At 53.3% G+C, this 27638-nt stretch overlaps 1 protein-coding gene across 4 annotated transcripts; it reads right to left on the bottom strand.

The window, feature by feature from the left end:
• Window positions 1-2191: 2191 nt before the first annotated feature.
• Window positions 2192-26457, bottom strand: RUBCN (rubicon autophagy regulator). 4 transcript variants are annotated; one of them, XM_030954801.1, is made up of 23 exons: window positions 26381-26457; window positions 20123-20276; window positions 18253-18336; window positions 17142-17301; window positions 16861-16967; window positions 16176-16316; window positions 15812-15968; window positions 15028-15579; window positions 14431-14475; window positions 12468-12563; window positions 12179-12294; window positions 11502-11703; window positions 11041-11142; window positions 10202-10276; window positions 7167-7227; window positions 6508-6640; window positions 6036-6181; window positions 5650-5714; window positions 4873-5111; window positions 4394-4455; window positions 4055-4208; window positions 3591-3684; window positions 2192-2828 (listed from the first exon to the last, which is right to left on the bottom strand). In XM_030954801.1, the coding sequence occupies exons 1-23, from the start codon at window positions 26416-26418 to the stop codon at window positions 2665-2667; spliced, it is 3147 nt and encodes a 1048-aa protein (XP_030810661.1). In that variant the 5' UTR covers window positions 26419-26457; the 3' UTR covers window positions 2192-2664. The 4 variants fall into 4 exon arrangements, with proteins under 4 accessions (XP_030810661.1, XP_030810663.1, XP_030810662.1 ...); XM_030954803.1 differs by lacking the exon at window positions 10202-10276; XM_030954802.1 differs by lacking the exon at window positions 14431-14475.
• Window positions 26458-27638: the final 1181 nt, after the last annotated feature.

Here is a 27638-nt window from a genome sequence, read left to right as displayed (position 1 = left end):
AGCCAAGGCCAGGCCCCTGGGCCCCTCTGCCAGCAGCAAAGGCAGGCTGTGGAAGGGGACAGACATTACAGAGAGCCCCTCAGTGGCTTGTACTTCCTGCCCTGAGTTCAGGGGCAGTTTGCAGGGTGAGGCCACAAACCAGATTAATTAGTCAAGGGGTAGTGACAATAACCCCCTCCCAGTGACTGCATCACCAGCTACATGAGCTGTCCTTTGCCATCAGCAGCACTCCCTGCCAGCCCCATCACTTCCAGGTGATATACACACCATTACCTCACCTGAAACAACGTCACAACACAACCGGACTCCTTATTAACGTCATTTATTAAGGACGGCATTTTAATTGCTGTGCTGTGCAATAATAATCCCGTTGTGAGGGCTCCAGTTGAGGGCCAGGGCAGCCCCCAGCTCTCCCTCCCAGAGCTCCCTGTTGTGGCCAGTTCCAGTGTTAGCTGTAGTGGTCAGTGCTGGGCAGCAGTGTCAGTGCTGGGCACAGTCTTGCCCTGGAGACCTGTGCCAGGTTTGGGAGTCCTGCTGCTTCCACACAGTCCATGGTGGAGGGTGGAAACCATAACTAAGCCAGAATTCCTTCCCTCTTCTCAAAAAGTACTCAGTGCTTCTAGAAAGGGATCTGGGCAGCCTCTCAGCTGCTGTCCCATGACATTAAAGTGCTTCAAACAAAATAGGGTGGATGGAGGTGTGCTGCTGAGGCAACTCCAGGGAAGGGAGTCCCAGATCCAAGCAGCAGCAGGAGGGCTTGGCTTGGGCTTGGGGACAGGCAAGACCAAGGCAGACCAGCATCTGGCAGCCCCAGGGCTTGCAGAGACAGAGTGAGCAGAATAGCAGCTGCTCTTCTGGGGAAAAAAAGCAGAAGCAAGACACAAGGCAGTAAAAACCCCAGAGGAGCAAGGGGGGAGCTGAGCCCTGCTTTCAGGACTTGGTCAGGATGCTGCAGGCAGGGGAGAGATGCAGCAGCCCAGCCCTCAGCAGCAAGGCTTGCAGCCAAATCTGGACCCAGCCTCTTCCCCCCTCCCCAACCCTGCCACTCCCACAGGGAGAGCCCACAAGTCACATCCCAGCCTGGAATCAGGGCATGTGCTGAAAGAGCCACTGCCCCTTGAGGCCTCCTGCCAGTGCATTGCTCTCTGGTCCCTCAACACCCTCCTTGCACATACACAGGCCACGCCATCCTTCCTAACACCCCACATCCCACCTGTGCTCAGGTGGTGCTGCACATGCCATGGCTAAAGCATCCCCCCACGATGCAGAGGCACCTCCTCAGCTGGGCACAGGGCTCACCTTGTCCCACTGGGTCTGACCCTGCAGAGCTGTCACTTGTGGCAGGTGACACGAGTGCATCAGTGAGGAACCAGTCCTTGGCAGCACCCCAGTGCCAACCCCCTCTCCCTTGGGTATCCCCATTGCAAGCAGGCTGCCTGACCATCCCACCACAGCACAGCTGGGAAGCTTCAAAGCTTTGCCTGGCTCAGGGACCCTTCCTCCCCCAAGGGAAGCAGGAGATCCTGCCGGGAGAGGGGACCAGCTCCATCCATGGGTGAGGAACCAGGATAGCCCTGGGGATTTTATACTGGTGAGTCCCAAGCAGATCACATGCCCCCTAAGAAGGCATTTCAAGCAGCACCTCCTTGAGGGGAACACACAGTTAAAAATACAAACAACCACATTAAAAAAATAAAACCAAGTCCAGCAGATTAAAAAAAGAAAAACAACTAAACAGAGGCTTGGGGATGCAGCTAGAGGGATGAGCCTTCACCTGCATCCTGACAGGTCAAAGGCAGAGAGGCAGCTCCACACAAGGCAGGTTCTGGTGCCACCAGAGTGAGGTCCCATGTCATCCTTAAAGGAGGACATATCTCCCTGGTAGGACAGACTGGCAGCATGAGAAGTGTCAGAAGCCTCACCATATCCCATGTAGGCAGATTTCTATCGAGCCATGGGGATCTGCCTGCCAAAAGTCCATCAGCACATCCACTTGTGCAGCTGCTCCAGGGGCAGTGTCCCTCTGCAGCACAGGGAAATCTGGCATTTTCATTATTGCCACGTCCTCTGCTCTGATTCTGGAGTGAGAGCAACTGCTCTCCAGCAGTGTCCCACAGCACATTTGAGAAAGGGAGCTGTTAAATACACAACCAACCCCAAAGCCCACCCTCCCTCCACGCACACAACCCCCAGCAGCAGAATGGAGGATCACAGGACTGAGACCTGATTCCCTCCTCCAAGGAGCAGATGTGACCAGAGCTTCCTAGTGTACAGCTGATGAGCAGCAAGTGCTGACCCTTCAGGGAACCCTGCTGAGCTCAGAGCAGGGCACAGGGATGGACAGCACAGCCCTGCTGGGTCCAGCATGAACAACTGCTCGGAAAAGGTCCCTGTTCTGCCTGCAGGACAGGCAGGAGCAGCTGCCTCCAAGCAGCTGCCTTTGCCCAAGCAAAGGCATCAGGGAGTGAGAGTGGTACCTGGAGCAGACCCACATGGTGGAATATGCTCCTTTCCCAGCCCAGCAGTACCGGGAAAAGAAATCCCTTCAAGACAGTGCTCCAGGCCTCCCAGCAGTCCTCATCCCCAGTCCGTGTGGCTCAGTCTCTGGTGATGAAGGCCATGCACATAAACAAACCCATGATCTGCTCCTTGGCTGCAGCATGCTCACGTGGCTGGCACTGGCTCCGGCTGCTGCAGCTCCCCCTCGCAGTCCGAGCTGTCGGGCTCCGTGCCCGGCCTGTCCAGCAGCTCCCTCCGGGCCTGGAGGCGCTCGCACCGGGGACAGCGGCTGCACTTGAAGCAGGATTTGTGGTAGCAGGCCTTGCACTCTGTGAGGGAGAGCATGGCTGAGTGCTAGACAGGCTGACAGACTGCCTGACACTCCACACCCCAGGTCCCTCACTAGCTCATGAAGCTTTGGAAGCACAGGAGGGAGGATTTCTGCTCTGCACAAGGTCCCTCCCCAAGCTTTCCTGATACCCCAAGGAAACAGCGACTTTGCCCCAAGTCTTCTCTGGCACTGCACCTGCCAAACCAAGGCTTGCATGTTGTCAGGAGCCATTTTATGCCAGTTCAGAGGCTGGTTCCAAGACATAGGGCCATGCTCTACTCAGCCATTAATACTGGGCATTATCAAGGATGTCCCCTGAAGGGGCCTAGGGATTTCTTAGCAGGCAGGAAGGGCACAGAGATAAAGCCTTCAGGCTCTCTCTGCTCTGCAAGCTCAGCTCCAGCCATCCAAGCAGGGCAGGGGAGCTGTGTGCAGGCTGCAGCCTGTCCTGTAACTGCAGCAGGAGAGAAACCAGGGCTCCCAGACCCCTGCTTGCTGCAGTGACTGCCCACAGCTGCCAGGGCTGGCAGCACAGAGCATGGTCAGGAGGGGACCTACATGCTTTACCACAGCAGCAAACACTGTGACAATGATGATCTGCTGCTGTTGTAACATTGCAGACACAGGCCATGCACAGGGGCACTCTGGTCTGGCTGGGTACAGCTCTGTCCCTCTTGCTAGCACAAATGCCACTCAAACTGGAAGCAGACCTTGGTGGCCCCAGGGTCTGTCCCCTCCCTGTTTTTCCCCAGTATCTCACCTTCACACATCTTGCACTTGTTGAGCTCAAAGGGGAAGATGATGTCGTCCTCATTCTGGCAGAACTCACAGATGAACCCTTTGGCTTGGCACAGCTGGAAGGAAAAACAATGAGGAAAAAGCAGCTAAATGCTTATCTCCCTGGCAAGTAGGACAGAAGGCAGAGTAGAGCAGGACAGCAGGCCACAGTGCCCTGACCTAACCATGTGGGACAGCCCTTCCCCAGCATGGAGCACAGGAAGGCTGAATCAACCTGTGTCAGGGACAGGGGAGAGCCAAAACAGGGTAGCAAATATCCCATTTGTGCTGGGTAGGAGCTCTGTGAAGCAGGCAGGAACAGTCAGCATTGAATCAGTTAATTTGGTGGCTGCTCTGCACACCAAAGCCTCCCCATCAGTTATCATTGCAGCAAAGCCTGCTCCCAGGGGTCCAGAGCCATGCAGGAGGCAGGAGAGGAGGCCTTACCATGCACTTGTCAATGTGCAGGCTGCCTGCCTTCAGGAGCTCTGTCAGGCGAGGCATCAGGTCCCCTTTCTTGATGGCACTGAAGTCACTCAGCGAGTAGAGGTGCAAATCCTCTGTCAAGTGGCCAGGCACTGTGTCAAAGGAATCCAGGAGACTGCAAGGACAGAGAAACCAGAGCTCAGAGCAAAGGGACTCCAGTAAGACCCCTCCCTTCACTTCTTATGCTTTTTCTCCTCCTCCAACCCCGCCTCTCCCCAGAGCTCAATGCACAAGCTGCACAGATTCCCAGTGCAAATTGCCTGGGACAGAACCAGGACGGCAGAGCAGCCCAGGACTCACTCTTTAGCCAGCCGGCACGTCTTGAACATGTTCTTCATGTGGAAAAGCTGGATTCGCAGCAGCTGGAGAGGAAGGGGCACAAGGAATCAGTAAACAGAGCATGGTCCTCAGCCAAGCAGGTCTGCCCCATTCCCTGCGCTGCTGAAATAGCTGCTGCTCCTCAGCTGCTGCTCCCCTGTTTCCAAAGTGTTTACATCACACAGGGCAAGGCAAGCACAACCATCGTCATGTGCTCCAGGAGATAAGCTGAAGCCCAGCTGGATAGCAGCAGAAATTCCTATTTGATTTTCCTATTCATTTGACATTCCTATGCCACTGAAGAAATCAGAAGAAGTGAATAGAAATACACAGTGATGAGATTTTAAGCCTCCAAAACTGAAATATCTGCTTTTCCCCAGCTTCCCTGAAATACAGTTTACAGTTTGCTGCCATCACACCTCACCCAAACTCCACTCAGGAAGGCACGGAAAGGGTCTTACCCTCACTTGGTTGAGAGCCTTCACTTTCTGGTACAGGGCAGGATTGATAGCTTGCACGTTGAAGAGTGGGTCACTCCAGATCTTGCTCAGCAGGTCTTTGGAGAAGTTGCTCACGTAGTACTTGCTGAAGTCCCACTTGCGCAGGATGCGGCTGGGGATGACAGTCTGGGCGTTCTCGTGGCAGCACTGGCAGAAGTACTTGCCCAGGTACTCGCAGTACCGCAGCCGCTTGATGTAATCTGGCCAAAGCCAGGCAGACAGGCAGGGTCAGCCCAGGCACGGCCTCTGCTGCACTGCCAACACTGCTCAGCATTTCCCACAAGCAAGGGACTCTGCCTTGCTGACATCTCTGCCAGCCCAGAGTGCTCAGTACTGGGGTCTGCAAGCACCCTCTGACTGCAAAAGCCTTTGGGACCAATAGTCCCGTCTCGTGCAACCACATCTATTTACGTATTCAGGGAAGAGCTCTGCAGCTGCAGAATTTGCTGGGAGTTTGAGGACCCAACATAAGACTCTGCCTTAGAAGAGTCAACATCTGAAATGCCCTCTGAAGGATGAACTGACTACTCTTTGCCTCCACCAGCTCTGTGACCTCCCAGAAGAGAAGGCTCCTCTGTGGATGGTGCACACCAGTGTGGAGGCAGAGCTGGCAAAGGCAATATAGCACTGTTCTAGGGACCTTATGCTGAGCTCTACCACCACCCACTCACTCAGCATCTTCCCACTGTTTGCAGTTCCCCACCACTCTCCAGCTCAGCTCAGGCTCCCAACACTCACCAGGATCAGTCCGGATGCCACAGCCTGCACACCGGTAATTCTGCTTGGCCACAGCCACCTTCCTCCTGCCCAGACACAGAAGAAAACATGCATGACCCAGCCCTGGTGGTACCTGGTACCAGCATTGGCCTGGGAGGTTTATGTGGACAACACACCCAAGGGAAAAAGCCCCACTATGTCCTGGGTCACACCAAAGGCACTAACCCCAGGCACTGCCTCCATCTCACCATCTCACCATCTCACCATCTCACGGTGGTGACCACTGTGGATTTACCAGGCTCAGAGCAGGGAAACCCCAGTAACCAGAGGATAAGCACCCTTGTTGTTGATGGAGAAGGGATGGGAAGGGCAGGTCCCCTGAGAGCCCCAGCCACACAGGTCCTTACGCTGGGGCCAGGTGAACATTGAAGATGATCTGCGGCCGCGGCGGGGCCCACTCCAGGTTTCCGCGCACCCGAATCCTCAGCTTGTAGATGTCGGCGTGCTCTCCATCGTCAGGAGAGATAGGCAGAGAGTCAGGGATGGGCAGCAGCTGGGAGAGACAGGCAAGACGGTCAGATCCCTATTTTGTAGGCAGTGCACCTGGGTGGACTGCCAGAAACCTGCAACCACAGCCCTCTGGAAAACTGCCAGGCACCAAGCTGCCCCTCCAGCTGAATTGGGGGCTGAAGAAGGGCTGTCCCCCAGGGACCTGGACACTGCTGTAGGAGGCTGCATCCATCTCCAAAGCCCAAATAAACCCCCTCCTCAAGCTCCACAAAGAGAGCACTGGGACAAGCAAACCCCCTCAGCAGTGGCCTGAAGCCAGGGGTTCAGGGAAGATCAAATGCAATCAGTGACAGGAACTCACAGCCTTACCTTCTGTGGGGCATCATGCTCAGGGACCAGCCACTCCAATTCAGAGGCAGCTGGGAGCTGCATGCCCTCAAACTGCTTCAGCAAGCCCATGGCCACCGCCTCTGCCGAGTTTGAATTGAGAAAGGGGTGGGATCTAGACAGCAAAGGAATTGTTAGTACTGGATCTTACAGCTGTGCCCTCCTTACAGCCCATGCCAGTCCCAGCTCAAGTCAAAGATCCTCCCCTCAACTCTGGTACCTTAATTCTGCACCGCTTAAAGTTAATGCACATGATTGATTGCTGTCTTTGAAAATGTGCCCAAGCAAAGCTGGCTAATGGCACCATAACAACTGTTTAGAAGAGCGAGCTCAAAACTCAATTCACTTGCCAAAACCTATGCCTGTTCACAGGGGAAGCTGCAAAGTGACAGCCAGTGCCTGTGTAAGTCAGAAATAACTGCTCTCCCAGTACGAACCTACCCAAGCAGCTGCCAACCATGGACACATCTTTGTATTTCACCACACAAAGCAAAGGGGTTCCCACATAGAGAGGGAGGAAAGGAGGACAGGAGGGATATCTACTCCAGTGCAAAACAGAAACTGATGCACATGGAAGAGCAGAGCTGGGCAGGAAAGAGAACACGGTACCAAGATGTGTCACCATGAGCTTGAAGACGTACATGGAGTCCGAGGAGAGAAAGGATTTCCTGCTGGAGTCTGGGTTCCTCTTGATGTCTGCATCTGAATCACAAACAGACAAGGTGGAACAGATGGGACAGGGCCAGGGATGCACTCACTTCAAACCAAAGCTTCAAGGTAAAACTCATCAAGCTGTTCAAAAGCATGAGAACTACAGCATCAACTTCTACCAGTGGCACTGAGCAGCAAGGAGGGGTGCAGTCTAATCAGCCAGCTGTCAGAACTACCAGGGAAAGGCATGGTGGGGTGCTGTGAACAGCCTGAAGTTTGGGGAGACGGGTGGCTGCTGGTACAGGTCACACAGCAAGTCCTAGCAGTAACATGGCCTGAAATAGAACACACACAGGAACACAGGAGCCTGGAGAGCAGGACTGCAGGGTTAGCAAGAAGGTTTAGTAGCTCTCTACACACAGTATAGATGCTGGAAGGGATTAGCAATGGGTTGCAGAGCCCTTCTCTCTATTTGACTGTAACCTGTGAGATCAGGTATTGGCCATGGCACAGTTTGTCAGTGACTGCACAGCCAGGGCTGTGCCCAGCACTGCCCAGACACAGCAGCACTGCTGTAGAGAAAGGGCCAGCAGCCATGAGGCCAGCCCTCTGCACAGGTCACAGACTCATCTCCTGAGGAGGGAGGGTCCAAGATAAGGTGCAGGACACTGCAGCCCTGCTCCCTACACCCCTCAATCAACTCCCAGAGAGCCCTGGGCTGCCCGACAGCTCAGGTACCAGGCAGTACACAGTGGTACCTTCACCACTCATCATTCTTTCACTCCAGCAGGTTAAACCCTAACAGGGAATCCATCTCAACAGCAGAAAACCCCTATCTCAGGACAATTCCAGTTGTACAACACAGACAGAAGCAGGCAGAAAGCTGCTTCATGGTAGATAAGGCTCCCAGAAAAGGGAAGAAGGTATGCAAGGGGAAAGTACTACAGGCCAAAGCCACAACCTTCAAACCAGTAGGTCTGCTGGTTTGTACCTCTGGGGAGCTCTAGGAATGGTCTGCAGTGACCATAGCCCCCAAACAAAAGCCTGTAGCTTTCCCTGCCCCAGTGCCTGGCATGGGGAGGCACAGCTCAGGGCCCCTGCTCCTGTACCCCAAGCAGGCTGACTAACACAAACCTGCAGAGAGCCCACAGGATCCCAGCCAGGCCCCAGGTGCACACTGAGGCCAAGGGAATCAGAGCCTGTGATGCAAGGGAATCACAGCCTGAGCAAAGAGTGTCCCCTACCCCAAGCTTCTCTACAGAGAGCAGGACTGCCCCAGCAACAAAGGGAGCAAGTCCTGCTAGTTTACAGACTCACACTACTGGAATTCAGCTTGGACATTTGACCTTCATTGTTTGACATCCATTGCTAAAACAGGAAAGGAAAGCATCCTAATGTTAAGGAATCCACATATCTACATCATGTAAACTGAATCCGAGCTGCAGAAAACAGGAAATTCAGGCAAACAGCCTCACAACCGTGTAGGGCATCAGCCAGACACACCTGCCACGCTCTGGTGCCTTCTGCTCTGCACAGAAAGGTCCTGCATGGCCCTAGACTGTTGTATTGCATCTAGCTGTCCCCTCCCATACCTGGTTCGGTGGGCTGTCCCATGGGTGGTCCCTCCCCATTGGCCACGGTCCTCTTTCCCCGCCCCCTCTCCCCTGGACAAAACCCCATAGCAGGCGGTCTGGGGTCTCTTCCTTCACCTGGGTGGCTGCATCACCTCACGTCCTGTCTCAAGCTAATAAACGGATACCTACACCCACGTGGAGGAAGAGCGCTCCTTGTCTTTTGTCCTTCGTCTATGCTGGTTCCGTGCTGGGCTTGGATTCGTGCTGGCCGGATTGGATTCATATAAGCCCAGAAACCCACGGAACACAGCACTAGACTATGATGAACACGAGCACATGGGGGCACACACAGCACAGAGTGGGCCAGGTGCTATGGGGAGGCAGAGCCAGCACACTCAGGCATTGACATGGTCTCAGAGATGGCAGAGGGAGCCAGATCTGATCCCAGGCTTCCAGGGGAACTAACACTGGGATCCTGACACTGCTCGCTTCCCAACATTAACTGTAAAGACTCCCCAAATCCTCATTAGCTACCCAAAACTTCTCTGCTGCCAATGCTGTCAAGTGGGGTAGTCCCCAGGAAGTTTGTGACCAGCCCCCAAATCTAAGGACATCACCCCACACCCATGTGCCAGCTTCAGCCAGGATCACAGCCTGGTCTATGAACACAACAGGGCTGACAGGAAAGGTCTGAGCACCAGCAAACCCAGCAGGAGCAACGTGCTGGTGCTGAACCCCTGACAGTGGAGATCAGCAGCAGCCCAGCAGACTGTTCCCTTGCTAAGGCAAACAGGGAGCACATGAAGGTTATTTAAACACCGCCAGCAGACCAGACCTAGTCCTACTGTAAACAATACAAACACTAAGCTGCATGTGATCCCAGTGACCAAAACCTCCAACATGAACAAACCGCCTGTGCCCTGTCTGATCTCACTACTTCTCCCTCCAGAACTTCTTTCTAGAAGGATTCCCTCCAGGTCAAGTTTGAGCAGAACAGGAAGGCTGTGCTTCAGATCAAAGCTATGGCATGCCAGCTCTGCCAAGTCAAGCAGGATAATGCTCTCCAAGGCACTTGGGAGGGAGAACTGGTCCCCCATTGAAGAGGACTCTGCTCTCATTCAGCCCAGGCTCAGCCTTCAACATCTACAGAGCTTCACTGTCCTGTGAAGTCCTACCCCAGGCAAGACAGGTCTTACAGAGCAGGCATTTTGATATATCCAAAACAATGCACAGCAAAATGCAAAATCGGGGATGGAGGCCACAGCAGAACTCCTCTGCATCTGCTCTACTCAATCCTGCCACATCATCCTGCCACAGCTTTTCTGGCTGACATCTGGATGATACTGGAAGTAATTCCCAGCTCTGAACCAGGCAGATTGGGAAGAAGTGTGCCCTGCACACACACACACACCTCGCACACACGCGCGCGTGCCAGGAGCACTGCAGGGTACCTGAGAACAAGGAAGCCATTGACACTGAGAGGCCGTTCTTGGACATTTGAATCAGGTTAGATCCATCGTTACCATCTGTATGACATGGTGATGACAAAACAGTTGACTTCAGTGCTTCAGCCAGGCCAGAGAGAAAGGGCATAAAACAAGAGCAGCACTCACACAAGGAGAGCCCAGAACTGAATTCACACACTCCTCCCTGGGCTACAAAACTAAGCTCAAAACCTCACCCTCATGGACTGAAAGGAGAGGTTGCTGTCAATAGTGAGGAGACAAGAAGTTTAAAGCTGAAGACTGGACAACTCCATCTTCTTTTTAAAGTAAGAGAGATGGAGGTACTGCTGAGAAGTAAGTCATCCACTTCAGAGGATGAACAAGGCTCTGAAGGCCAGGGACTTGGGCTGGTCTCCTGTGGGTGATAAGCTCACCACCCAAGCTGCCAGGAGCAGAGATTACAGGTATTGCAGGTCGGGATGTGACCAATACCCACCATCCCAGAGGTAAGTAGTCAGAGCTATGGCTCCTTCTGCCTGGGGAGGAGAAGAGAGGATGGCAGCTCTGCCACCTCTCTAGCTGTGACCACAGTTATGTGTACCAGGCCAGGAAATGGAAACCACCTACCAGCCAGAGGCACAGAATGTTATAGGGTTACAGAAGATTTTGAAGGAAAGTCATGCCACCACATGAGGGAAACTGATTGCTCTGCTTATACATTTGTTTGGGAAAAGCCATCCTGAAGGCCAGAGGGACAGAGTCTTCTTCAGCAGGACTGACCCCAGCACAACCACACCAGGAAGTCTGTTTCTATGAAAGAAGCCAAGACAGCCCTTCCCTCCTACCTCGGATCTCATACTCTTCCACATCCTCGGCAGAGCCAGAGTCAGAGAGCCGCATGGAGCCGTGGGAGCTGAACTGGGACCCACTGTCTGTTGCCACGAGACCTGTGAAGAAGGCATCACAGCCAGTTCACCAGTGGAAGTGCTCCAAAGAGGCACTGACAGCTATGGGAGATGAGGATAGCCAGGTATGGCCAGGAAAGGAGGGAGGGAGCTCAAGGATGGAAAACACTACAGGTTCAGAATGAAATGACATTCAATTACTCAGTGCCAGCAGTGTTATCAATGGATGGTATCTATCACATTATGGTCTTCAATAGCAGCAGTTTCACACATCTTGGCACCACCTTGGTAACAATTGAACTGTTTCCAAGGAATGGGCAGGAAGGCAGGCAGCTATAGGATAGGCAATGGACAGAAAACCCACATCCCACTAGCTGATGAGCCCAAAACACATCACCCACTGTCTGAGCCCAGCTCCTGGCAGGCAGGGAACAGGTGCCTGGTGCGGATCTGTTGGCGCCGAATGCGAATCTTTTGTTTAAGCTCCTGGATCTCCTTGTCACTGTCTTCCTCCTCCTCCTCCAGCTGCCGGCTCATCATGTTGCATTTCATCAGTTCAATGGCAGCGATCAGGGACTCTGAGATGCTGAAGTGGGCGTTCTCCTGCAAGAGCAAAAGCATTCAAAGCTATGCCTTGGACAAACTAGGAAGACTTTGTAAAATTTTGTTCCCCACCTATGCTAGGAAAGAGCTTATTACTCATGGATGGTGGCAGAAAGATGTTAATGTCTGTCAAAATATGACTCTTCTATCAGTACCTAGAAAACAAACCCTTCTTGGGCATCAGAATACTCACAAAATACAAGAGGCATCCTACAAAGAGGATGTGTAACACACCCACTCGGGGGGTTCAGCACACAGCCCTGAGGGGCCCTAACATGTTGCAATGATGCCATGTATATGACAGATGGACAGATCCCAGCTACCAGACACCACCGAGGAGCTCAGCCCTGCAGTTCTGTGTACAGCTCTACAACAGGCAATACCATGGCATTATCCTCCCCATGGCAGGAAGTATCCCTGAACCTGCAGTAAGATACATTCCCTCACGCACACAGGCTGCTGCTGCTTCCCTCACCTTCTCCAGGTCTGCACAGCTGCCAAAGTCCTGCTCAGAGAGGTAGCTGATGAGGGACTGCCCTTCAGAAGGTCTCCTGAACATCCCTTCCCCCGAGCTCAGGTACTGCCCAGAGTCTAGAAATGCAAGAGACACAGGTATGAGGGAAGGATCTGCTATCTCCATGCCACCAAGTCCTGCCAGCACCCTGACAGCATCCCACAAGCAGGTGCCAGTGCTTGAGGACACTGCAGCCCATGGAGGAAGCTGAACAGGACTGAGTGTCCCCACTGGGGCTGGCTGTACTCACCATACTCCATGTAGAGGGAGCTGGGTGTGCTCAGTTCACTGCTCTGCGTGGAAGCAGAGACCGGCCCTCTCCCTCCACTGGGATCACCATGGGACTCTGGAAGGGAAGATGACACCAGGCACACGTCAGTACCTCAGAGGTGCCCTGCCACTGCACAGGGTGAAATGAAAGGGGCTTGGCATCACACACACAGGCACAATGGATGGAAATAGAGACATCTTCCTGCTCCATGCCACAGCTGAGGGCAAGCCCAGGAGGAGACAAAACCAGAAAGGCATTTCAGGCAGGAAGGGGAATGAAGAAGATCATGAGAGACATGGAACAGTCACATCCTGAGCCTTCCTCTGTTTACCCCAGAGTAGAGTTGTGAGACACAACAGGCTCCAGCAAGTACCTCTTGCCAGCCCTTTCTTCCTGAGGGAGCATTCTGAGGGCAGAATTATCCCCCAGAACAGAGAACAGGAGACACAGGGAAACACGAGCTGCCAAGGGATCTGTGGGGGTCCCTGCCCTGCAAAGCAGCCTGGACACCAGTGTAAGGAGGCATCTGAAGAACATGCTCCTGCTCCACTGTAAGGCAGCCTCCCCACACACAGCGCTGGAGCCTGGGTGCAGTGCTCAAGGTGACCTCCACGGGCTGTGGGCAGGGCTCTGCCCCTCGCACACACTGTGGTGCAGCTCCTGCCAGACTGAGCCAGTGGAGACCGCCAGGAGCTGGCCTGACCACAGACCAAGAACAGGTGGTGCTCTACAGAGAGGCATGGCCCCAGGGAGCACCTGGACAGAGTGCCTGGGTGACAGAGGACTGCTGAAGGAGACTGAAAACACCCTGCCTGAGTGGGAGGAGCATACAGCTCTGGATACAGGGCAGGTGCCAGCTGACAATCCTGAGCATAACAGAAGGGCAACCATGGCCTTTCAACCTCCCACTCACTTTTGTTCCCAGCTTTGTGCCATAACTCTGATGTGACTGGAGGCCTCTGAGCCCACCAAAACCAGCCTCTCCCTGTCAAGGCCATGAAGCAGCAGTCACCAGGATGGAGCCTGGGATCAACCCACCTCACAGCCTAGGAGAGAAGAGACTTGTCAGAGTAGGAGGCTCTCACAGCTACTTACTGCAGCCTGAGAGGGTGCCCTGCAGCCACCTCAACACAGAAACCACCTCATGGGGTTGATGCCTGGGGATGCCACATACAACAGAGCCTACTGCTGAAAGGTAAAGTGAGGCAGTGCTCAGCATCATCTGTTGGAGCAGGACACAGGGCTCGACCCATCTCTCTGAACACCCATCAGCCCCAGGGAGAAGCCTTCCCAGACACAGAACCCTCAGCACCCAGATGTGGGCTCGACAAAGCCAGTGCCACTGTTCATTGGATGCCAAACAAAACAGCCCATTCTGTTGCTGAGCTGCTGACTTTTTCTGCACGTGGGCCAAAGGGATGGCAGCACCCCAGCATTTCTGCTTGGGGTAAAACCTGCCCTGAGCCCAAAAGAGCATCCAGGAGTCTCAGCTGCGGGTACGTACACTGGAAATCAGTCAACATCAAACCTGCCTGTGCCATGAAATAAAAGGAAAAATTAGATGTCCAAGCCCATGTCTGGTTAGCTGCCAGCCCTTATTCACTAGGTAAGAGAGGAAACCTCTCCTGGCTTCCGAGGCAGTGGCTGGAGGGAAGGGCAGGGGATGCAGCTCAGAGACTTGATGGCCAGCACTCCCTAACGCCATGCAGGGGAGCTAGAAACACTTCTGGGTCTGGGCCACTGCTTCCACAAACCAAGCTGGGAGCTTCGGTCAGGCCACATGCATAAACCAGACCACACTTCAAAGCATCAGCTGGGACACAGCAAACAAAGATTTAGATTTTTTTTTTTTGGTTTTCTAAATGAACACTAATGGATTGATGGCTGTCCTGAACTTGATGCAATGATCACTAATGAAGGGCTGTTATACTGGCTCCCAAACCTGCCACTGGATCTTCTATTATAATGGTGATATCCCTGAGGCCTCCTGGGTAGACAGAGGAGGAGAAGGGCAGCGTTAAGGGAGAGAAAACAGAGACAGACTGGTTACTACTCAGCAAGGTCCTCCACTCTTCCAATGAAGGCAGCATCAGGACAAACTCTCACAAACTGGTTGTCCCCTCACACCCCACTCTCTCCATCCCCATGTACTCACTCACTCAAGACCACAGGAGAACCCAGCAGGTTACCAGTGGGATGACATCGTACCAGATGGATGAGCCCAGGCCCCAGTCCCATATCCCAGCTAAGCAAGCCCAGTGAAGAAGAACAGCTGATGCCACAGCATTGCTGCCATTTTCTAAGATTTTAGTAAAAGCTGGCAACACCAGTAACAGTTCCAGCCCAGGGCATTCTGGGAAGCAAGATGTCATCCCATCATTCCAGTGTAGAGCTGAAAAGCTAAGGGAAAAGACCAACCACTTGCCCACTGTCCCTCTCTCCAACATGATCCATGGAATCAAGGGGATGGCCAGCACCAGCCTTCTGGTACCAGGGACTCCCACGCCCAGAAGCCATCCCAGAAAAGCTGTCCCATTACCGTGCAACTTCCCAGCAGTCACGTTGGTGTCAGAGTGTGAGCGCACGTGGCTCTTCTTGAGGATGCCCTGTGGAGCTGAGGACTGTCCCTCCGAGAAGCTGGACCGGCGCAACAGGCTCAGGCCCCTGCTGCCGCCTCCACTCGCTCCCTGCTCCCCCAGGGATGAGACTGAGTCCAGCTTCTGGGAGCTGCTGGAGGAGAAGAGTTTGGAGCTGCTGCTGCTCTTGTTGCTGCTGGTGCTGGTGCTGCTGCACGCCCGGCCCCGGCGGCCCAGGTTCCCAATGGCCAGGTACTCTGGCCCGTCATTGACATCACTCTGTGGATCATCCTGACTCCCTGTCCAAGTATCCTCGCTCTGGCTGGTGGTGCTGGAGCTCATCTCGCTGGCTGGAGAGAAGGGGTCTTTGGCTGAGGGGACGTGGAAGCGGGAGACAGAGCTGGGCTGCTCCAGAGGGGACCTGCCCTCGCTGAAGGAGGAGGAGCGGGTGGACGGGCAGCGCTCCTGGGGCTGGCTGGAGTTGGAGCTGCCACAGGAACTCACTGGTCTCCTGTCTGGACAGAAGCAGGAGAATGATTTCACACACTGGCACAAGAATGTCTCCTGTATCCTATAGCTGTAAGCTTGTGGCTTCACACCAACACGCCCACCCGCCACAAGCAAATCCCTCCCTCCCATCATGGGCAGAAGTCTTCCATACCCATCCACCCCAACAGATACATAGGCAGATAAAAAGATGAAGTCTTTTCTGTGTCTACCCTGAGCTCCCCAGCCTACCCTTGATACCTGAGAGGCCAGAGGAGGCTGGATGCTGGAGGCTGGAGAAGGACCCAAAGCAGCGCTGCTGAGTGCAGGGGGCAGCAGGGACACATGGGGATGCAGGGAGGGCAGTCAGGCTCTGACTCTTGGTCACTGGAGATGGATTGTCACTTTTCCTGGTAAGCTGAAGAGAGGTGGCATCATCAATAAATCAGCATCTATGGGACTACATGTAGCAGCAACAGAAAAGGATCAACCTGCAAATGCCAGGTCACCAACCACGATGTGGCAGCCCTGGGAACACAAGGGTGGGGAGGGAAAAACACGGCAGCACAGAAGGGAAGCAGCTCTTTGTTCACAGCTGCAGGACAGATTCCCACTGGGAAATTACCAGGCTCTCAGTGAAATGATCCAGGCAGCCCAGTGCTCCTGGCAGACGGCTCTGGTGTCCCTCAGCACTGTGCTCACACATGTCCCTTGTCCCAGCAGAAGGCTCTGACGCGCACAGGGATGGCAGTGACGTGCCGGCCAGCTGAAAGAACACAGCCCCCGTTTAACAAAGCTTCACTAATTGCTCTCTTTTGGGGACTCTGTGCAAAGAAGGCAGCTGCTGTTTCTGTCCTCTGGAGAGGGGCAGCTGGTGCAGGGCTGCACAGGGGGTTGCTGGCATGAGCAGGAGCGGGCACCCAGGTGTCCTGGGGCGTTGTCCATCCCCTGAAGAGCGTGACTGTCCCTTATGACCAGGCAGCTCTGCATGCTGGCCTTGAAGCCTGCAACTATTGGAGAGGGCTTTAAAGGTGTCTCTTACAAGGAACTGGTCCTCAGGTCCTCTACTCAAATCCTTGGTGCAGGCCTGAACCAAGGTGCTCCACTACAGGCTCCATACAGCCATCTTCCCCACCCTGACCCCTTACAGGTCACACAGGCAGGACAAGGACCAGTTCCCCACTCTCCTCCCCTCTTGGAGCAACTTTTACTAGTTCCAAGTCCAGCTCCTCGTCCAAGGGCTCCACATACCCCAAATGTGACCTTGAGGGAGCAGCCGCAGCCAGTTGGCATCTGGGACCTCAACTCACCATGGAGGTGTCGATCTGAGCCAGAAGCCTGGGGTTGTTCTGCTCAACAGCTTCCAGGCACTGCAGCATGGCCGTGACGTGGGCGTCACTGAGCAGGAAGGCAGTATCTGGGGAGAAAAAAATGCTGCTCAGGGGAGTCCCTCTCACCCACACAGTTTGACACACCAGTTGCTCACATGCAAACCAATTTTTCTGCTGTCCTCCCTCACTCCCACACAGCTTGGAAATGCCACCAGGTAGATATTTTCCCAGTAAGAAGGAAAAGGCCCATTGCTCCTTACCTGTGTAGAACTTCCTAATGTACTGCCGGTTCCCCAGGAGCGGCCTCAGCTGAGCTGACAGGCAGTGGCACTGCAGGCTGTGCTGCAGCCACAGCTGGGCAATGGCCTGGTCCCCTGGGCCCTCAGGGTCACGCTGGCCGCTCTCCTGCAGGCTGATGAACTGGAAAGGGACGTCAGGCACAGGTTAAGGCAGGCAGAGACAAGAAGGGGAACAGACCTTGTTCCACCGCATGGCTTTGGTCCCCTTGATAACAGCAGCTTTCATATGCCAGTCACTGTCAGCAGGAAACAGGACATGTCCCAGCAGCTCCTCAGCCACCAGGGAGACAAAAGCACCAGGCAGGAACAATGCTTCAAAGGTCAGCCAGTGACCAAAGTCCTCTGACAGCCACCAGCACAATGAGTTTCTCTTGCACACTCTCCCACCCATGAGCCTTGTCCCTGACCTGGAGCAACCCCACGCTCCCAAATCCAATCTGACCCCGGTGGTGACGGTCATTTTCCTGCTGACACATTAACTGGAAAAGGCTGTGGTAATGCCGCTTGCAGAGCTGAACTGGAGTTACAGACCTGTTCCCCCAGCAGTAGGTTGGCCACTGGTGTTCCCTGTGTCCAAAGGGGCTGGCACAAATGGCCAGCCCTTGGTGCCCATCTAAGGCAGGAACCATGGATGTCAGCACGGGGTAGCTGAGGACCAGGAGCCATATGCCAGTGGCTGGCACAAGTCAGTAATGGGAGAATAAATGCATGGTGAAGCAAAAACCCAGAAATGGGACAGCCCAGACCCTTAGAGATCTGTACAGACACTGAATTACCCCTGTGCATACACAAGCACTGCTTGTGCCAGTTCCCTTGGTGATGCCTGCTGCACCCAGCCCAGCAGCACTGGAGACTGGCCTGGGAGAAATAAGCAGCCAATTGTCTCAGCCCAAGCCACACTGAGTTCTCAGGACACAGCCTGTACCCAAAAACACGTCTGTGTCATCCTCCACAAGCCATGGAGGAGATTTACTCCCAACAGCCCAGGCAGCACTGTCCCATGGGTGAGGCTCCAGCCCAGCTGCCCTGTCCCCTCCCAGTGGGCACACAAGGCCACCCCCCCAGAACCCACCTTCTCCAGGTGATGAGCAGAGCCCGGACTCAGCCAGCGAATGTCCTTCACAAAGTGCCAGTAATCCTTCTGTCTGCAGCACACCTGCCCAGGACAGCACAGTCAGGTGCCACCTCCCAAGTGCCAGTTCAATGAGCACATCCCCGTTAGCCCCTCGCTGCCATGAGAGGCCAGGCTGTTTGCCTCAGCTTTATTCAGACAATAAGAGGTTTTCTTAGTTACTCTTCCCCTTAGAGAGGAACTGCAACAGAGTTTCTGTTTTCCTCTCCACCCTATTGGTTGTAAGCAGAGACCCAAAAAGTGTCTCTTCACCAAAAAGCTAATTATTTTTACTTTTTACTTCCATCCCTATTTCCTCTTTCACAAGTGACAGAGGAATGGCTTCTGTTTTGGTGGTTTATTTGGTTTGGCGGGGGAGTAGTTTGTTTTATAAGACTAGAAAAATAACATGGCAATTTTAGTTTTCTAGACTGAATTAGGTTTTCTGGACAAACAAATGAAATTAATTCAGACGTTTAAAAACCTCTTACCCTAGTTTTCTTAATGTGTACATATGGATTTTTTCACCTTTTTTTTTTAATTCCCAACTGCAGCCAAAAAGCTTGCCAAGAAAATAAAAAGTAAACGGAAATGTTTTGCTGGAGCAACTATGAGCCAATTGCTGTTAGGAAGATGGATTTTTATGGGCCTCCTTTTGCAACTCCCATAGCTTGATTGGTGCCACATATGCCTGATCAGAGGAGACATTCCTGAGCGGAAGAGCTGTCTTTGCCTGCAGTAGAAGCACTGAGGAAGGTAACACACCATCCTGCTTTGCATGTCTGGCATGAACTGCTACCAACAGACAGACCAGCATAAATAATTTAAACCTCACTTCCTGAAGCCTGTGAATAGCAGGTCTGTCAGAAGGGAGCACTGCACTCCTCACATGGACAAGGCAGCTCCTCTCTCTGTCCATCTCCCAGGGCAGGTGGGGACCAACAGGAACAGAGCAGCACCTCAACTAGTGCTGTCTGCAAATTTAATAAATCCAGGGAGCAAAGCTCCCTGCTCGGACAACCTGCCAGTCTGGCTCTTCCTGGAGGCTTTTTAGCTTGGGTGCAGCACTGCATAGGTGCAGTTTTCCTGATCTGGGACCCAGCTGGCCCATGCAAGTTGCCTGGAGCTCCTCTGTGCTGTTCTCTTCTCTCTGGGTGGCAGAGCCACTGATGGGATGCCTGTCCCCAGGCAAGCCCTACAGCCTTGTTCAGCCTTCCACTGTAAATAAATTGTGCTGGTAATTGCAAGCTGAAGGGGAGATCTTTAAGCCTCTGCACACAAGTGGGAAAGAGAAATTCTTCCAGGCAGCCATGGAAGAGAGGAAGGCTGGGTGAGCAACTGCAGGCACAACAAGAGCCTGGAAAGAGTGATCCCATTCACGCAGAGCGCGGGGCTGGCTGCCAGCTCCTGTTACTAACACAGCTAAGCAGAAACAGGGAAGATGCGAGTTTCTCTTGCCAGCCCTCGCTGGGGACTTGTCCAAGTGCAGATGATACGGGGCTGACTCACTGCAAATGCAATTTAATCACTTGGCTGCCACAGAAAGAAAGGAGAGAGGGGCTGGCCTGAGCACAGGGGGCACAAATACTTAGAAAAAACATACTGAAAGTAGATGAGAGAGAAAGAACGTGCACCCAGGTCCCTCTGACAGCCACAGCATTTACCAGGCAAGCTCAGCCCCTGCTTGGATCACTTCCTAGCCTGTTACAAGCACTGTGCCCACTCTGCTATGAGCACAGAAGTGAGCTGCAGCACCTGCTTGTGACAGGCTCTGAGGCTGTGACAGACAGACAGACAGACAAACAGTCGTGCTGGCAGGACAGAGCCATACCTTGTCATGGATGAGCCCATGGTAGAGGATGCTGTGCATGTCTCTGCAGAGCCGTTCCAAGCCACCATACTTGGACCAGACATTTGGGTTGCTGATGGACACCAAACCTTCCACTGTGGTCTTCAAGTTGCCAAGGAGCTTCCAGTGCTCTTTCCTGCACAGGAACACAGCAAGATATATCAGAGCTACAGCAAGAGGAACTCCACGACAGGAACATGGTATTGCACTCTCTCAAAGGAAACTCTGCCCAGGCTGAAACCTTTGGTGGTCCAGAAACCAGCAAAGGAGAGCTGAAGCACTTGGTGCATCCCTGTGGTATCCCATACATGGTTTGTGGACAATAGACCATATTGTAATGATTCTTCTGATGAGTGGTAGCCACCACCTGGAGATAGACAGAACAGACTGATGGCTGCTGCAATGCACCACATGCCCAGTCTGGGCCAAAAAACCCTGGGGATTAACTTTCTAGCAGGCTCTTGCTCCACTGACATGCTCTTTCTCAGAGAGCCCCTCAGGAGCACAGCAGCTGCATGGAAGGGTGTGAGGGCCACCACACCGAGCAGACCCTGTGTTTATAGAGCAGCACTCCCTGAGCAATGTCCATCACATTGAGAGCTCCAGTCCTGTCAGGATGCAGAGGTGCTCCTCTCCCAGGGAGGTGACACTTCATCTGCATCTCCAGCTGTACAGCTGCTCTCTTGGCCCTGACCTGCTGTAGGCACAACCTGCAAAAACATTATCACCTTATGGACAAAGATTAGCAAACTGCTGGTGAGCTCCAGAGTATGCACAACAGCTCATCAGGATCATCCCCCTTGGCTGCCCTGCATACAGCAAGAAATCACCATTATCTACCACAAAGCAGGAGCAATGGTGTAGAGAGGCAACATCATTTGACTATGGAAAAGCAGCTTTGGGGAAAGAAGCTTTGGGTGACTGAGGTTCCCACTCAAGCTGCTTGACAATGTTGCCAGATGAACAGCAGCTGTCAAAAACACATATTCAAACAGGAGCTACTCTCAGAAGAACAGGAATGTTGCAAGGTACAGGTAGGAGGGTAAATAACAAAAAAAAAAAAAGTCACTGCAAGGTTTGTAACAAAAGCACCCTGATACCTTAGCATGAAAGTTCAAGTTTTCAACTGGCAAGAAACAAGATGGTGTTTCAGAAGTTAGTCCCTCCCACAGCCAAAACCAAACTGGATTTTCAAAACACAAGGGGAAAAAGAATGAAAACAAATAAATAACAGATAGAAAACTGTTCTCATTTTCATCCCTTGGGGATCAAAGTGTGGGCTGCATACTCCTGGTAATTAAAACGAAGCTTTTCTCACCAATATTCTCTTTTTGAAACTTGTTCACTACTGCCAAACTGATTAGTTGAACAAGCAGATTAATTAATCATTAACTATTGGCTCTACCTCAAGGTGCCCATTCACGTCACTTCCTCATGATGGAAACATCACCACTTCCAGTGCCACCTAAGCTTAAACCACACAGAAGCCAACCCATCCCAGCAGCAAAGCCTGTCACCCTGACAGCACCACAGCTCTAAACCAGACCTGCAGAGCATGTGACAGCATGTGTAAGTTCATGTTGTACTTAAACTAACAGGTATGGGGCTTTATCTCAGAAGAGACTGAAGAAAAATGCACAGATGCAAATCACAGGCAGCTTCCTGAAGGAGATACAGCTTGGGAAGACACAAAAAAATGATCCAGCTCTGCTGAATTTATGGGCTTTTCTCATCCCTGTCCTGAGCAGTGCAGATGTTCTTTGGCTGTGGATGCCCAGAGAGGAATCAGCAGTCCCTGGTCAAAGAGCACCTGCAGCCACTGAGCTCAGAACACCAGCAGCTCCTCCCTAAGGTATTTCTAACACTCAGAGTTAGGAAATGCAAGTGAAAGCTCAGCCACGCCACTGATATTCCAGTCAGTGAGTCAGGGGAACTCCCTCCCATGTTATTTCAGGCTGTAAAAAGCAGGCGATGCACACAAGGATGTGAGGGTAGCACACACAGGGATGTGCCTTTCCAAATGGCTGGTCTCAATAAAGGACTTGTGCATCTCAAGAGGTAGAAACCAGGATCCATGGCTCTTTCCTAGCATGGGGAAACTAAGGGTAAGCAATCCTTGAGCAAAATAATCTCAGAATGTTAAAACATTGAACACGGAAGCACAAAGAGAATAAGCCACATAATTAAAGCGCCTTTGCAGAGGTGATCTTGAATCCACCAAAAGTGAATTAAATCCTGGTAGAACAGTAAGTATCCTATGGGACTTGTTGGCCCAAAGCAGTTCACAAGTTGGGACAGACAAGACCTTTCTGATACCCAAACCCCAGCTGTTTCTGGGCTGGAACACTGAAAAGGCCACAGAGACACAAGGCTAAAGACATGAGGACCCATATAGTTGGCTGCAGGTGGCAGGGAAATCGAGAGAGCACAGCTAACCACATTTCAGTTTTGACTGGACTCTGGGGCAACCCTGAATTAGCAGCAGGGTTTCTCCCCTCCCACTGACAGAACCCTGGTTTCAGATGGCAGGAGGGATGGAGAAAGCCCAAGTTCCCTTTTCTGCTGGTGTTCAGAGAATTACTAAGAAATCTACTTTTTTTCCTGAATAAATCTACTTTTTTTCCTGCTATAGAAAGCCTGGCATGGGGTATGGGCAATTCATATTACATCATGAGAACACCCCAATTTACAATAAGGGCAAAGTGAGTAATACCCCAGAGGGTCACAGAACAAGACCAGAGTTACCCCTGCAAGAACCACACACACTTCTACTCTCCTGATCCAGCAGAGCTTGGGTCTCCCAGCCAGAAGGGCCAAGGGTACTTGCAGGGCTGTGGAGCAGCAGTGAGATCTCAGCTGCATCCCTCTCCTGCTGAGAGACAACCTCTGATCCAGCCTCCAATTTTAACCACCAGCTCCACAAACTCGGCATTGGATCTCCTTTCTTTACCACCACAAACTCCATCTTCAAGCAGAGCAACATCAACCTGCCATTGGGAACTGTCCCAAACATAACTGAACCTTTTGCACTGCAGTGATAAAACACAGAATACAGAAGACAAATAAACACAGAATATTTTTGCAAGCTTTGTAGCAAAAAATGGCTTAATGCTGCCACTGCTGACAACAGGGAATGCTGCTTGCTCTTCCTAGGCTTCCTCAGCCCCTTCATGCCAGCAAGGGTAGGAACTTCTCTCAGTCCAAGTCAGCAAACGTGACTCACAGCAGAGGCAGCGAGCCATGCTGCTGACTTCTTAGTGTAAAATAAAACCAAACCTTGATTACTTTCCAAAACAGAATCACACAGGTAGCCAGTGGTCAAAACTGAAAAATAAAAATGAAGCTCATCTTTCTTGCACCCATCACCTGCTGTGTATCTACTGTGCTCTGCAGGAGGCACCCAGCAATGACTGCTTGAATCCTGACCTCCACCTGGAAGACTCTCTTGATCCTGCTTAGCACACTAAAGAGGTTGGGCTAAGGATGCTGAGGTTATGGAGGGACTTCTGACAAATCTCCAAGGACACTCATTCCCGTGCTGGCTGTCAGTTCCTCCTGCAGAAACCCAAGGCTCCACTAAGCTGCCCTGCGCAGAGCTCTGCCCCGCCTCGCTGTCCCCAGATCTCCCAGACAACCAGCAGCCCCTTCCCTGGACTCCCCCGCCCGCTCCTCCGGGCTCGGCACTGCTGGGAAAAGGGATTAAAGGAAGCCAGGCTCCGTGCAATTCATCTGCAGTCGCGGGGAGTGGCTGACAGGCAGAGGAAGCCAGAAGAGCTCTGCCAGCCCAGCAGGGATGGGCAGGAATAGCTGAGCGGGCTGCCTGGAAAAGGGACACGCAGGGGAACTCGCATCCAAGCTGCAAGCTGGCACTGATGGAAAACGGGGGCACAACCACAAAAGGTGCCCCCAGCAAACACGGCCCAGGGAAGCTGCTTGCTGACGTATTCCTGCTCTGCACTGGCAAAGGATGAGGGAAGAAAATAGAGATTAAAGGTGTTTTTTAACCTTCCCATGGCAGATAGATTTACCTGCTCATCTGGCTAAGTCTCTCACAAGCAGATGACCACAACCTGTGGACACAGGGTACTGTCCATTGGGCTTCAATCTGCACAGGACCTGCCTGTGATGAGCACGCAGGCAGCCAGAGGTAGTGACAGGCAGAGCAGATCCCCACAGCAGCCCACCCCACCCAGAGCAGCTGCTCACCTCCCTCCACTGCTCACAGCACAGGTTCCCTTTAGGAACCCTCTCCGCTGGCCCTGTTGTCCCTGAGGGTCTTGCTGGCACCAGAGACAAAGGTGGCAGCTCTTTGCTAACCTGCCCAGCTGACCACTGGCCCATCTGCTCCCCCTGGGACTGCTGTGCCCTCTGCACCACCCCAAGAGCCCTGCTCTCTGCCCAGCAGGACAGCATTAACTCTCCTGCCTCCAAGGACAATGTCCTCCTTGGACACTGGCATTACAGCCCTGCCACTTGATGCATTTCAGACCTGCTGCTAGCAGGAAAAATCCAGCACAAGATCCTCATTGTCCTCTCCAGTGCTGGCTCAAGGATGGACTTCAGCAAAATAACTTTTGCTGCTGCATTTTCTGTAATGCACAAGAAGATGGATCCAGTGATCTCTATCTATTCCCTATCGATAACTGCCACAATCCAGTGTGAAATGGCACCTCACTGGCAATAAAAATGCTAACCACATCACACAAAGGACAAGGCAGTGTAAGGCCCATGCTGGATCCTCCCCAAGGATCAGTGCCAGCCAGGAGAACAAGCAGGCTCCTGCCTGTGCCAGCACCAGCGGGGGATGATGCCCTCCTTGTCCCTGGGGGAGTGCTGGGGGTGGCACCACCCCAGCTCTATTAGTCACACGATGGCAGAGTCTGGTAGTGCAGGACTTGTGCTTGCAAAGGCAAGAAAATGCACAAAGATGAACCTGGAAAGACAAAGCACTGAATGCAGTCAATTCCTTTTACCTTTTGGAACCTGCTGAGTTTGAAACATTAGTAAAGAGGGAGAACAGCTCAAACTGTGCAGATCAGAAGGCACCCCAAACCCGTGCTATAGCTTTAAAAGCACCGGTAGCATTTTCCCAGCTGATATGGCAAGCAGGAATAGAGCGACTGGCTGAGCCCCTCAGATAAGGAATGCTCCTCTCCCATATCAAGTTTCAGCTGCTCCTTCCTCCCCAGCCAACACCTCCAATTTCCATCCAACATTCACCCTGCGCTCGTGAGCGCCAGGGCAAAACCAATGCACCTGTAAAAACGTGAAGTAAATAGGACTCGCCACCAAAACACCTCCAGGGAGCAGCCTCTGCTGCTCATAAATGCTTACAAAAAAATCAGGCCTGAAGCACACATGAGACCACACAGCCGAGGTCACCGTGCTCACCACCAGCCACGTGCAGGCACAGGGCCTTGCCTTCAGGAATAAAGAGATAAATAAAGACATGTCTGTTCAGCACCTAGAAGAGGGGATGCAGACAGGAAGGACAGGAGATAGGATCCCCGAGCAGCGAGCTGCAGAGGCACCTGAAGGGCGGCAGCCCGGCGTTAGGGCGGGGTGGTTTCACCCTTGAGCTTAAGGCGTGTGAAGCAGAGACCTGGCAGCTGCTGTGCTGGCCACGGCTGACGGGGGACAGAGTGGGGACACAGCACCGGTACTGAGGAGCCACATCCGTGGCCATCACCGCCCCTCCAGGGGCCAAGGCTCCATCCCGCGGCAGTGAGCAGAGACGTGCGGCCGCGGGTGGGTGACGGCTCTGACAGCCCGGCCCTCTGCGCGCTCCTCCCACGAGGGACCGAGCCGGGGGCAGTGTCACGCTCTGCAAGCAGCGATCCCACTCGCGAAAGGTTGATTCATTGCCTGCTCGCCCCCCGGTACCCCCACACAGCCACGCAGGACGTGACCTCTCCAGAAGCATCCCCCGCGCATCCATCCCTACTGCTGGCACTGCTGCCACCCGCACATCCCGCGCCGCGTCCCCGATACACTTACACACACACACACACACACACACACGCACACGCGCGAGTGCGGCCCCCCACGCGTGCACACGCACAGCACCGGGCCGCCCCCAGGCGCGCCCACGCCGCCCCGCAGCCCGGTGCTGCTGCCGCCGCCGCGCCCCATACCCGCGCCCCGTGTCCCGCCCCCCAACGGGCGCCTCCGCGGGCCGGGCCCCCACGACACCCGCCCCCGCCCCTCCCGCCGCGCGTGTCCCGCCGCGCGCGGCCCCACCGGCTCTCGGCGTGCCCCGCGTGGGGCCCGATCTCCATCCCGGGCGCGTGCGGCCCCGCCGCCGCAACCGCGACACCGTCGCGCGGGAGGGGCGAGCGCCCGCCACGCCCCGCCGCACCCACGGACTACAGCTCCCGGCGCGCACCACGCCTCCGCGGCGCAGCCAGTGCCGCGGCGGACTACAGCTCCCACCGTGCACCGCGGCGCTCGGGCGCCATGACGGGCGGTCCGCTGCAGCCTCCTCCGCCCCGGAGCTTTCGGTGTCCCCCGAGTTCAAAGCGCTGGGAAAAACCATAGCGGTTGCTGAAATAACCCTCACCAAATCCTGCCTTGGACGTGATGAGGAAAATGCGATGGCGAGGGAAAAAAACTAAAACGACGTGTCCCACAGAGACAGCTCATCACTGATCGCACCTGCAGAGACAGAGGGCTCTGCTCTACCGCCCACTGTGAGGAGGCTGTGGAAAATACAGCCCAGTAAAATGTACCTTCCACCGAAATGCTGTGAAATGAAACTTCAAAAAGGAAAAAGTGATGCTGTTGTCTTTCGACTGAGAACAGCCAATGACAAATTATTATCTGAGATAAAACCTAGATATGTCTCTGGAGTTGTCTGGTGCCCCAGAAACCAAAGCCAGGCATTTGTAAAATGGAAATTCCCTATAACTGTTACTTGGAATGATAACTACATGCTGCATACATGAAAAAGCACCCCTTGACCTGACATTTTCTATGTGGTTTATTTTACCAGTACAGTATTTCTGCAGAACATAGGGATACAAGGTTCTGTACTGCTGTTCTTGATAATAACAACAATAACGTATTTTTCAGAAGGTGCTTAATAAAGAGACCAGGACTCCTCATGTATCATAATTGTATACAAGTGTGGAATAACAACTTGAGTCCAGTTGTCAGGCAGAAATTCCTCTCGTAGAGCCCACTGCACTGATTGAAAGCGCTGCATGGCATGTTAGGTCTCAGGGCATCAGACTGTGCTGACTCCCACAGTAAACATATTTGAGGAAATCAAGTCATCCGGACTACTGTGATTGTTAGATGATCATGCCTGGTGAAATGGAGCATGCAGATAAAACTAACAGATCTAATTTAGTTCTTTGTAGCTCTCAGTGCCACGTGGAAGCTTTGTCACTTGGCTGGATGCTGACACACTCCTGAGAGCCGCACAGCAAACCAAGAGCTGATGTTGGCATGGTTGCCTTCGTGATCCCCAGCCGTTCTGAACACAGAAAGAAAATAT

The sequence above is a fragment of the Camarhynchus parvulus genome, chromosome 9 (genome assembly GCF_901933205.1).
Source record: "Camarhynchus parvulus chromosome 9, STF_HiC, whole genome shotgun sequence".
Classification (NCBI taxonomy): Eukaryota; Metazoa; Chordata; class Aves; order Passeriformes; family Thraupidae; genus Camarhynchus; species Camarhynchus parvulus.
The sequence above is the reverse complement of the archived record's forward strand: the minus strand, read 5'-3'. Positions and strand labels throughout refer to the sequence as shown.

Excerpts from the sequence above, each read along its gene's own strand:
- RUBCN (XM_030954801.1), bottom strand. The coding sequence starts at position 26,418 with ATGGAGATCGGGCCCCACGCGGGGCACGCCGAGAGCCG. Across the intron at positions 11,704-12,178 it reads GCTGTGCAGACCTGGAGAAG|GAGAACGCCCACTTCAGCAT; the intron begins GTGAGGGAAGCA and ends TTGCTCTTGCAG. Across the intron at positions 4,209-4,393 it reads ACGTGCCGGCTGGCTAAAGA|TCTCCTGGATTCCTTTGACA; the intron begins GTGAGTCCTGGG and ends CTGTCCTTGCAG.